We start from the raw sequence: 12053 nt of genomic DNA, 5'->3' as shown, positions 1-12053 counted from the left end.
ATAGGTTGTGGAAGCAGTCAAGATAGTGACCGTTACGAGGTATTTAGATAGGCTCATGAACTTTCAGGGAATGGCGGGATATGGACCATGTGCAAGCAGACGGAGTTAGATTAATTTCCATCATGTCAGCACAGTCATTGTGGGCCAAAAAGCCTTTTCCGATGCAGTCCTGTTGTATGTAAGTTATAACAGGATCTAAATCAACAGGGAAAGTGGACAAAAGAATGGCAGATGAAATTTAACTCAAACAAGTGCAAAGTGATGCATTTTAAGTGATTGCATTCCAACTAAGACCTGGACATGGTTCAACAGCAACAAGCCCTGGTTCACTGCAGAACTTAGACAGCTCCGACGGTCTAAAGAGCAGACCTACAGGAGCGGGAATGCAGACCTCTACATGCAGGCCAAGTACAAGCTGAAAAGATGAATCAGAGCTGCCAAGGAAAGGTACTCTGAGAAGTTGAGGAGCAAGTTCTAAGCTAGTGACTCTTCTTCAGTTTGGAAGGGCTTGCAAGAAATTACCAGCTACAAGAGGAAAGCCCCCTGCTCTTTTGACAATCGTCAGCTGACCAACGACCTGAATGAGTTTTACTGCAAGTTTGAAAATCAGAAATGTGACCCTGGTACCCCCTCCCCCCCCTCCCCCCTGTCCCCAACCAACACAGCCAGACCTCAGTCTACAAAGAATGGACCCTGCACCCTCTCCTTCCCATTCACCACTTCACACCCACTCACAGCCTGACCTCAGTCCGCAAAGACTGGGCCCTTCTACACCCACTCCCCTCCACTCACCACTTCACACCCAATCACTCACACCCTCTGTGCTGCACAACATTACTTATCCAATATCGACAATAAAAATAGACGAGATGGAGAGGCTTTTCAGAAGACAGAAAAGCCAGAAATCTCCAGGACCTGACAATGTTTCTCCCTCTATGCTCATGCTCTGTGCCAAACAGCTGGCACTGGTCTATACAGACATTTTTAACCAGTCCCTGCAAACATGTACTGTCCCTGCCTGCTTCGAAGTCTCCACTATTGTCCCTGTACCCAAAAAGGCAAGGATTACTTGGCTTAATGACTACAGGCCTCTCACTGACCTCTGTAGTCATGAAGATACTTGAAAGGCTTGTGCTGGCCAAGCTGAAAAATATCACGATCCCCCTGCTGGATCCTATGAAGTTTGCACATCGGACCAATAGATCTGTGAATGATGCAGTCAACCTGGGCCTGCACTTCATCCTACAGCACCTAGACCGCCAGGGGACCTATGCGAGGATCCTATTTGTTGATTTTAGCTCTGCATTCAACAACATTGTGCCAGAGCTACTACATTCCAAACTTTCCGAGTTGACTGTGCCTGAACCCCTCTGTCGGTGGATCACCAGCTCCTGGCAGACAGGAAGCATCATGTGAGGCTGGGAAAGCACATCTCGGACCCGCAAACACTCAGAATAGGAGCACCGCAAGGCTGCGTACTCTCCTCTATTCTCTCTACACCAATGATTGCACCTCCACAGATACCTCTGTCAAGCTTCTCAAGTTTGCAGATGACACAACCCTGATTGGACTGATCCCGGATGGGGAGGAATCTGCCTCCAGACAGGAAGTGTCACAGCTGGCATCCTGGTGCCATCGCAACAACCTAGAGCTCAATGCTCTTAAGACAATGGAATTGATTGTAGACTTTGGGAGAGCTCCCCCTCCCCTCATCCCACTCACCATCAACAACACCACAGTCACATCTGTGGAGTCTTTTAAGTTCCTGGGAACCATCATCTCCAAGGACCTTAAGTGGGGGGCTACCATCGACTCCACAGTCAAAAAGGCACAATAGAGGATGTACTTCCTGCGGCAGCTGAGGAAGCACAATCTGCCACAGACAATGATGGTCCAATTCTATACGGCCATCATAGAGTCTGTTCTCACCTTCTCCATCGTGGTCTGGTTTGGCTCAGCCACCAAGCACGACACCTGGAGGCTGCAGCAAATCGTCCGATCAGCAGAGAAGGTTATTGGCTGCAACCTTCCCTCCAATGATGAACTGTACACTGCAAGGGCCAGGAAGTGAGCGGGCAAGATCATCTCTGACCCCTCTCACCCTGGCCACAAACTCTTTGAATCACTTCCCTCTGGAAGACGACTCCGGATTGTCAACGCTGCCACAGCCAGACATAAAAAGTTTTTATCTATGAGTAGTTGTTCTACTCAACAGCCTTCTTTTGATCTGGTATTTTGTTGGTTCACATGCTTGATCAATGGTGTTTTATCATTAATGTTTTATTATTATTAATGTTTAGTGTTTCTGAGTCATTCGTAACTGCCACTGTATGTCATGTTGTTACTTGTGGGCGGAGCACCAAGGCAAATTCCTTGTATGTGAATACTTGGCCAATAAACTTACTTACTTACTTTTGGGATGTTAAGCAGGGGCAGGGCATACACAATGAATGATAGGGCCCTGAAGCTTGTTGTGGAATAGAGAGATCTTGAGGTACATGTAAATGGGGATGGGGATAGGGATAGGGATTTCTTAAAATTTAGAAACAGTTAGACAGGTACATGGATAGAACAGGTTTGGAGGGATATGGGCCAAATGCGGGCAGGTAGGACTAGAGTAGCTGGGACATGTTGGCCGGTGTGGGCAAGTTAGGCTGTAGGGCCTGGTTCCATGCTGAATGACTCTATGACTATGACTCTAAATATTTTCCTGATAGTGGCGACACAGTTAGACAAGGTGGTGATGAAAGTGTATGGGATGCTTTCCATCACTGATGGGGAACTGAGTGCAGAAGTTGAGATACCATGTTACAACTGTATAAGACATTGGTGAGACCCATCTGGAATATTGTGAGGGCTTGAGTTATTCGAGGAGACTGGATAGGTTGGGATAGACTGGATAGGGAGCCTGTTTGACCTTATGGAGGTTTATAAAATTATGATCGCATGGATAAGGTGGACAGTCAGACTCTTTTTCCTCGGATAGGTATTTCCAATACTTCAATTTAGTCCTTAAGCTCACGATGCACAAAATTCATTTCAAATAGGAGTTGATTTTTGAAGCAATCAAAATCAGAATATTTGTTTTAAACACAACTTTAATAAAATAAATATAAATTCAAGAAAAGGAAAAGGATACTTACAATAATCATCCTTCAATCCTGGAGCATCTAAGACTTTCATGGGGATTAAAGATATGCACCTTTCCTTTATTGTGCCAGCCTGTTTCACATGCAGAGAAACATCACCGAGATTGTTCCTGCGAGCTGACAAAAAGAACATGGTACTTTGACAATATTAGTAAAGCTTGCCAATTCTTCCTGAGCAGGGGTCTAATTTAGTCAGAATTATTGATCAATAATTGGTCCAAATGAGCACAGTAGTAAATATCTGATTTCTGAGATAGAGGCCTATAAATGCTCAGACACTGAGTACATTCTAGGCTCAGATCAATACGTTTTTGGACACTCTTAGTTTTACAGAAATGAATGTCAAACAGTGGACCATCAATTCTGCATGCATTTAGTACCAGCAACCAAGCACGTATATATCCCCATGAAACTTAAAGCACCTAATGTTTGTTTTCTTAACTTGTTATTTTATGCTTATCAACAACTGGACATTAATGCAGCGAAGGAAGACCAGCAGTAAAATAAAGTGAAAAAAAGGAAAGATAAGGCTGATTCAATATCACTGATGGGCAACCTCTACAGATAGAGAAATCAGATTCACAGAAGTTGTAGAATCCAATCTTAAATCCAAATGGCTGCAATGTGCCCGGACAGACGATGAGGTGCTGCTCCTCGACTTCTGGACTCCATGGACTGATGGGTCAGAGTGGGAGCGGGATGGAGAAATAAAGTGGAGGTAACAGGAAGCTCAGGGTTGCCCTTACTGATTGAACACAGGTCCTCCAAGCAGTGATCAGCCAATATGCATTCAGTTTCTCCAATGTAGATCACATTGAAAACACCTATTGCAAAAAACGAGATTAATAGAAATGCAAGTTTGGATGAACAACTATACTCAACATCTCCTGGATCTATCTCCATAATCTTTATATTTGTAATCTCCTTTCTTTCTTGTTTTCTTTCTTTTTATTAGTCAATAGTTTCTCTTATCTCTTTCTTTCTTTATTTCTTTTCTTTAAAAAAAACTTTAAAAATTGAAGCTATGTAAGAACTCTGTAACCAATTTGTCGTTTATTACCATTTGTACATATGCTTTTAATAAAAGAATAAAAAAATTTAAAAAATAGAAATGCAAGTGAATAGTTCCCTCACCTGGGAAGACCGTTTGGGTCCCATGATGGTGCGAAAGGAAAATGTGGAAGGACAAGTGTTGCATCGACTGCATTTGCAAGGGAAAGTGCCATAACAAAGGGAATGGTTGGTGGAAATGGAAGAGTGGACCAAGATAAACGCAAATTGCTGGAGTAACTCAACGGGACAGGCAGCATCTCTGGAGAGAAGGAATGGGTGATGTTTCGGGTTGAGACCCTTCTTCAGTCTGGAGAAGGGTCTCGACCCAAAACGTCACCCTTTCCTTCTCTCCAGAGATACTGCCTGTCCCGCTGAGTTACTCCAGCATTTTGTGTCTGCCTTCTATTTAAACCAGCATCTGCAGTTCTTTCCTACACAGTGGACCAAGGTGTTATGAAGGGAACAGTCCCTGTGAAATGTTAGAAGGGGAGGGAGGGGCAGTAATGTCTGACAGCAGAAATTGTGGAGAATGATCTATTGAATGCAAAGACTGGTGGGGTAGAAGGTGAGGACCACGGGAACTCTATCCTCGGTCAGTCCGAGAGGAGAGGGCATGGAGCATTGGCACTAGACATAGATGAGATGCAGTCAAGGGCTTTGTTAACAATAGTAGAGGAAAATACGGGAAGAAGGGAAACATTTCAGAGACATCTGTATGGAAAGTCTCATTATCAAAGCAAATATCAGGGCACAGTGGCACAGTCTCACAGCATCAGAGACCCGGGTTCAATCCTGACCATGGGTGCTGGCCATGTATTGATTTTGCATGTTCTCCCTGTGACCACGTTGGTTTCCTCCAGGTGCTCCAGTTTCCTCTCCATCTCAAAGATGTGCAAGTAGAATAACATAGAACTAGTGTGAAAGGGCGATCAATGCTCAAAGTGGACTCGATGGGCCGAAGGGCCTTTTTCCATGCTGTATCTCTAAACTAAAAAAAATAACAGAGGTAAAGGAACTGGGAGAGTGGAATAAAATTCTTACAGGAGGCAAGGTGGGACAAAAGGTAATAGAGATAGTTGTGGAAGTTAGTAGCCTAATAATTGTAGCTGGCCTGTCCCGTGAGATGGAGACAGATCCAATAAAGGAAAAGGATCTGAAAAGTTTGAGAAACAACGCCTCAACTTCTATCAGGGCAGACTTCTGGACTCAATAATGAATTCTACAACTTCAGGTGGCCTGAGTTCTCAGTCTGTATCAGTCATCCACGTCTGATATTACATCAGCATTTTTTCCTCTTTTTCTTTTCCCTTTCTGAGATCGGAGGGCATGACCTACCTGACCTGCCCAATATATCACTCTCTCTGCTTCATTCTTTTGTTGTTCTCTCTCTAACTGCTCCCATCCACATGCTAACCAAACATTCTGTTTTACAGTTTATCCCTATGATCAAGCTGGTTTTACCATATTAGAGGTATCACTCCACTCCAGCCTCCTCCTCCCCACCCTTCCTGCTGCTTAATGAGCTTCATCGCCTTGTTCAATCTTCTGATGAAAGGTTTTCAGCCAAAAACATTAACCATCCAACAGATGCGACACGACCAGCTGAGTATTTCCAGCATTTACTGTTTTTATTGTAAAATTTCAGCAATCTCGTCAATATTGATTATCAGACAGTAAGCAACCAGGAGTCACAGTCGCAGAATAAGGGGTAGGCCATTTAGGACCAAGATGAGGAGGTCTCTTACACTGGGTGTTGAATTCTCGACTCTGTGGAGACTGTTTTAGAGGAAGTGCGTAAATTAAATATTACATTAAGTTGCAATTATGTTTTATTTATTAGTGCTAAAATAGAAACTAAATCTATCTGACGTGATCAAGCAAACTCTTCACTATGACACATGATAACAAACAGTAGTGCAAAATGTACTTTCTATTGAGCTCAAGAACTTCTGAAAGATCATTGATACTTTTTTCACATTTCAAACTGCCCTCTGACTCATTATTTGATAGAGGGGTCAAGGAAAGAGCATTCACGTCACAACCCTGTTTCCACCAATCTTTCCACCACAAGAAGCGCAAGAAGCACAAGAAGCACAAGAAGCACAAGACCCAATGATATGCAGATGGGGAGAAGTGTGTTCAACTCTGGCTGAACTATTTCTAATCTTGTGATGTGGACTCGATAAGAAGATTTGATACAAAAAATGTTTTATATCTACTGACATACAAAAAGCTAACAAAAACATGGAATCTATGTTGCAGATTAATTGCCATTCTATTGTCATATTTCTACCGATTTTTTTTCCCAGTGAGATTTCTTCTGTCTACATTTAAATGTATCTCCATAAACTCATTAGATTTTAATTATGTCTTATTGCCACCTAGTGGCCATTGGACCAAATTTGTCATTTTTGCCTGAGAGTTCCATCACTGACTCTCCTCAGGCAGACATGTTGTACTTTATTTTAAGTTCATAAATGATAGGAACAGAATTAGGCCATTTGGCCATCAAGTCTACTCCACCATGCAATCATGGCTGATCTATCTCTCCCTCCTAACCCCATTCTCCTGGCTGCTCACAATAACCCCTGACACCCATACTAATCAAGAATCGATCTATCAGGACCTTAAAAATATCAATTGACTTGGCCTCCACAGCCTTCTGTGGCAATGAATTTCACAGATTCACCACTCTCTGACTAAAGAAATTCCTCCTCATCTCTGTTTCTAAAGGAACATCTATTAATTCTGAGGCTGTGGTCTCTGGTCCTAAACTCTCCCACTAGTGAAAACATCCTCTCCACATCCAATCTATCCAGGCCTTTCACTATTTTGTAAGTTTCAATGAGGTCCCCCCTCATTCTTCTAAACTCCAGCGAGTACAGGCCCAGTGCGGTCAAACTCTTTGCCTTCTGCCATTCAGCTAACGTGCTATGCATGCTAGTATCTTCCCTTTAATACCATGGGCTCTCATCTTCTTTAGCAGCCTCACATGTGCACATTATCAAAGGCTTTCTGAAAATCTAGGTAAAAACGATGTCCACTGACTCTCCTTTGTCTGTCCTGCTGTGTGCTTCCTCAAGGAAGTCCAGCAGATTCATCAGGCAAGATCTCCCCTTCACAAACCCATGCTGACTTTGGCCTATTTTATCATGAACTTCTAAGTACTCCGTAACCTCATCCTTTATAATGGACTAAAACCTTACCAACCACTGAAGTCAGGCTAACTGGTCCACTCCTCTGCTTTGGTAATATTTGCAATTTTTCAATCATCTGGAACCAATCCTGACTAGTGATTCTTGAAAAATTACCCCAATAACTCTCACTAACTTCTGCAGATGCACCATAGAAAGCATTTTATCACGATGCTTGGTTTGGGAACATTTCCATCCAAGACTGCAAGAAATTGCAGCAAATTGTGGATGCAGCCCAGACCGTCATGCAAACCAACCTCCCTTCTATTCACTCCATTTATACCTCACGCTGCCTTGGCAGGGCCAGCAGCATAATCAAGGATGAGTCGCACCCTGGCTACTTCTTCATCTCCCCTCTCCCATCAGGCAAAAGTTATAGAAGTGTGAAAAAGCACACCTCCAGATTCAGGGACAGTTTCTTCCCAGCTGTTATCAGGCAATTGAATCAACCTACCATGACCAGAGACCTGTGCTGAGCTACTATCCACGTCTTTGATGACCCTTGGACTACCCTTGATCGGACTTTGCTGGCTTAACCTTGCGCTAAACATTATTCCCTTATTATGTATCTATACACTGTAAATAGCTCAATTGTAATCTACTGACTGGATAGCACGTAACAAAAGCTTTTCACTGTACCTCGGAACACGTGACAATATTAAACTACACTAAACTCCACAATCTCTAAAGCCACGTCTTTCAGAACCATGGGGTGCAGTCCGTCCGGTTAGGGTGACTTATCCACCTTCAGACGTTTCAGTTTCCTAAGCACATTCTCTTTAGTAATAGCCACTCCACTAACCTCCACCCCCTGACTCACTTGAACTTCAGGCACAATGCTGGTATCTTCCACTGTGAAGACTGATGCAAAAAAGTTATTAAATTCCTCTGCCATTTCTTTATTCCCCATTATCACATCCCCGTATCATTTTCCAGCATTCTAACGTCCACTCCTGCCTCGTTCTTACTCTTTATATATCTGAAAATACTCTTGCTATCATCTTTTATATTATTGACTAGCTTACCTTTGTAATTTCATCTTTTCTCACCATATTGCCTTTTTAGTTGGATTACATGGATAGGACAGTTTTGGAGGGATATGAACCAAATGCTGGCAGGTGGGTCTAGTGTAGCTGGGACATTGTTGGCCCGTGTGGACAGGTTGAGCCATGGGCCTGTTTCCACACTGTATCACTCTATGGTGCTCTCTAAGATGCTCTAGTTACCTTCTGCTGCTCTTTAAAAAGTTTCCAATCCCCTGGCTTCCCACTAATCTTTGCAATATTATATGTGTTAAATGTATGTTTGTTGTGTTCTTTAGCTTGTTTTATGTGGGGGATGAGGGGGGGAGTTGGGGGAAACTTTTTCTAATCTCTTACCTCGACGGAGATGCGATTTGTTTCCGTATCGTATCTCCGTCCGCACTGTGGCCTAACATCGAGGAGTTGGCAGCTTTGCTGGAGACCGATTTTGAGAGCTCCATCGCGGGGAGCCTACGGGACATTCACATCACGGAGCCCGCGATCCCTTTGCCAGGGATTGACCTCGGAGCTGCAACCGTGGGTGCTTGCGGAATTTACATCACGGAAGCCGTGGTCTCTGGTCAGAGACTGACATCGGGAACTCCAAGCCTCGGGAGTTTCAACCGCCCTGACGCGGGAGTTTTGATCGCCCCGATGCGGCGGCTTCGACCACCGGCTGTGGCCATCGCCCCGACGGATGGTTCAACAGCCTTGACCGTGGGAGAATAAAGAGGAAGAAGATTGGACTTCTTTGCCTTCCATCACAGTGAAGAATGTGGGGTATTCGCTGTGGTGGCAGTTTATGTTAACTTATGTAGTTGTGTGTCTTGTTGCTTTTTTTTCATATGGATGTATGGTAATTTGCATATCACTGTGCCTTAATTGGTACACATGACAATAAAAGATCTTTGCCTTTATATGCCTTCTCTTTTAGATTTATGCTGTTCTTAACTTCCCTGGTCAGCCACGGTTGCCTCATTCTCTCCCTGGAATCTATCTTCCTCTTTGGAATGAAAAGATCCTGCATTTTCTAAATTATTCCCAGAAATTTCTGCCATTGCTGTTCTACCATCAGTCCTGCTGGGGTCCCTTTCCAGTCAACTTTGGTCAACTCCTCCCTCTGCCTCTGTCGTCCTCTTTGTATAGCTGTAATACCGACACATCCAATTTCATCTTCTCCCTCTCAAATTGCAGGTTGAATCTTATAATACTGTGTATTATATAATAAGTATTAAAAACTATTATATAATAAGTATTAAGAAGTATTATATAATAAGTATTAAGAAGTATTATATAATAAGTATTTAGAAATATAATGTCTGAAGAAGGGTTTCGGCCCAAAACGTTGCCTATTTCCTTCGCTCCATAGATGCTGCTACACCCGCTGAGTTTCTCCAGCTTTTTTGTGGACCTACTTATAATACTAGCTACCTCCTAGTAGTTTCTTTACCTTGAGCTCCTTTCTCAAATCCAGTTCATTACACAACATTAAACCCAGAATTGCCTTTTCCCTGGTAGGCTCCACTACAAGCATCTCTAATAAACCATGTCGGCGCCACTCTACAAATTCCCTCTTGTGGGTTCCAGTACCAACCTGATTTCCCGCTCTACCTGCATATTGAAATATCCCCTGACCACCATAACATTGCCTTTCTTACACTGACTTGTTTTAACAAATTATTCTTCTTCAGGGTTTCCTCTGCCCTCTAGTGGGCAAAATACGACTTTCATAACACCTCCTCCTTCTTAGTGTTGGCGTGCCCTGGAATATCAACACAACCCTCCCTCGTCTCACAATCGTGCATGCCCTTCTCCTAAATGAATACTGAAGCAAAGTACTCACTAAGGATCTCACCCATCTCCTCTGGCTCCACACATAAATCCCATCCTATGTCCTTGAGAGGACCTATCATTTCCTCGCTCCTAATGTGCCAATATGCCTTGGGATTCTTTTTAATCCTAATTGCTGAAGATATTTTATGACCCATTTTAGCCCTTCTTTCTTGTTTCCTTTATATTCCTCTAGAGCCCTGTCTGAATGCAGTTTCCCAAATCCAGGATGTGCCCATTTCTCCCACCATTCCATCACCCCTGTCAACCTGCTCCTCTTTTTTCCCCACCCATACATGGATCTTCCCAAGATCCATATTTTCTTTTATCCCCACTTTCTCTTCCCCTCTGTCCCTTTCCACCCATATCCCTCCCTCTCATTCCAACTCATTCTTTCTCTTCTTTCTTTCTTTGATACATTTTTTGTCTCCTTTTCACCTCAAGCCTTTGTCACTTATTCCACCCATATGCTACTCACCCCTCCCCCACCTGTATTCACATATCATATGCCAGGTTTTGCCCCACCCCATCTCTCTTTTCCAGTTGGCTGCCACCTACTCTGTCAGTCTGAAGAATGGTACTGATCCAAATCATCATCTGTCCGTTCCTTCCACAGATACTGCTTGATCCACTGAGTTCCTCCACCACTTTGTTTTTTGCTCAAGATTCCAGCATCCGCAGTTTCTTGTATCTCCGGCTTAACTACAATTTCCTGTTGGTATGGTTATGTCAGTAAATGTTTTACCCATTTATACTGATTTTTTTGACCAATGGACTGGTCAGGACCTGCTTGCTTCCACCTCTAATCCTAATCTAAATTGAAACAAAGCCTATAGTGCGCAGGAGATAAAAACACCGAAAAAAAAGGATTGAAGGTAAAAAATAATAATCCGTTAACTACACAACTATGATGTTACGTTTTACAGCTATTAATTGTCAAATATGAAATTCTCCCACAGCCAGTGAGTTGCTATAAACACCTGCAGGACTGATGCACATCTGGACAACATGTTACAATACACATTTTACACTATGGCAGATGAAAGATAAATAGCAGCATCACTTTACCTTTGCAGGTCTGACTGTATTTTCCATTGATAGTCACAATTCTGGTTTTGCTCAGGCTGGAAGGAATTGCTCTCGGGGATTTCTATTTAAAAATATGTTGGACAATGTTGAACAAATTCAGCAATATGACACCGATAGTGCATGCACAATAGCCAAGAGAATTGTGGGCCAAGGGAATAAAAACATCTTGCCGGCATCAAATATCTCCTTTGTTTCAATCCCTTCTGAAATTGTAATCAATAGAAAAGCCACAAATTGAGTACACTGACTTCAGCATCAGGATCCCAATAAGTTATGCCTTGTGTTCCAGAGCTCTGTACATAGCCTGTGCAGGTAATCCATGACTTGGATGAAGAGCTTGCTGCAATAAATTAATCACAGTTCACAGCAATTTTGTTTTTCAATTTCCATGATGACCGTAAAATGTATCCCAAAAGGAAAACACATTATGTTCCAGAGCAGTAACTGCTCTTTTCATGAGCTATTAGAGTTTGTTGGAAAAAATATACTGCCTGAATTAAAGTAGAAGATAGACATTTGCTAAAATATGTCACGTTATTGATCAGGCAATGCTAAATTTAAACATGCTGTGTTTGCCTACCTGTTTTGTTACAAGATATCTTTCTTTCAGAATGTTTAAAAAGTGAGCAGTGTTTCGATGTGATTGCTTATGGTTAGGGAAGCAGTAATCACTGAAAGCTTTAGCGGATGGCCTCTTCCTGTTTGCAGTCTCTGTT

General features: G+C 42.8%; 1 protein-coding gene across 1 annotated transcript in view; it reads right to left on the bottom strand.

Moving 5' to 3' along the window:
* cdc20b (cell division cycle 20B) overlaps positions 1-12053 on the bottom strand; it is a 38470-nt gene that overhangs the window by 18839 nt on the left and 7578 nt on the right. The window contains exons 2-5 of the mRNA XM_033035164.1: positions 11918-12048; positions 11317-11398; positions 3896-3973; positions 3144-3266 (exon numbers count right to left, since the gene is read on the bottom strand). Coding sequence (XP_032891055.1) covers positions 3144-3266; positions 3896-3973; positions 11317-11398; positions 11918-12048 — 414 coding nt within the window. The remainder of the gene's footprint in view (positions 1-3143; positions 3267-3895; positions 3974-11316; positions 11399-11917; positions 12049-12053) is intronic.

This window comes from Amblyraja radiata, chromosome 1 (assembly GCF_010909765.2).
Source record: "Amblyraja radiata isolate CabotCenter1 chromosome 1, sAmbRad1.1.pri, whole genome shotgun sequence".
Lineage (NCBI taxonomy): Eukaryota > Metazoa > Chordata > Chondrichthyes > Rajiformes > Rajidae > Amblyraja > Amblyraja radiata.
Note: the sequence above shows the minus strand (reverse complement) of the source record. Positions and strands in the feature narration are given on the sequence as shown.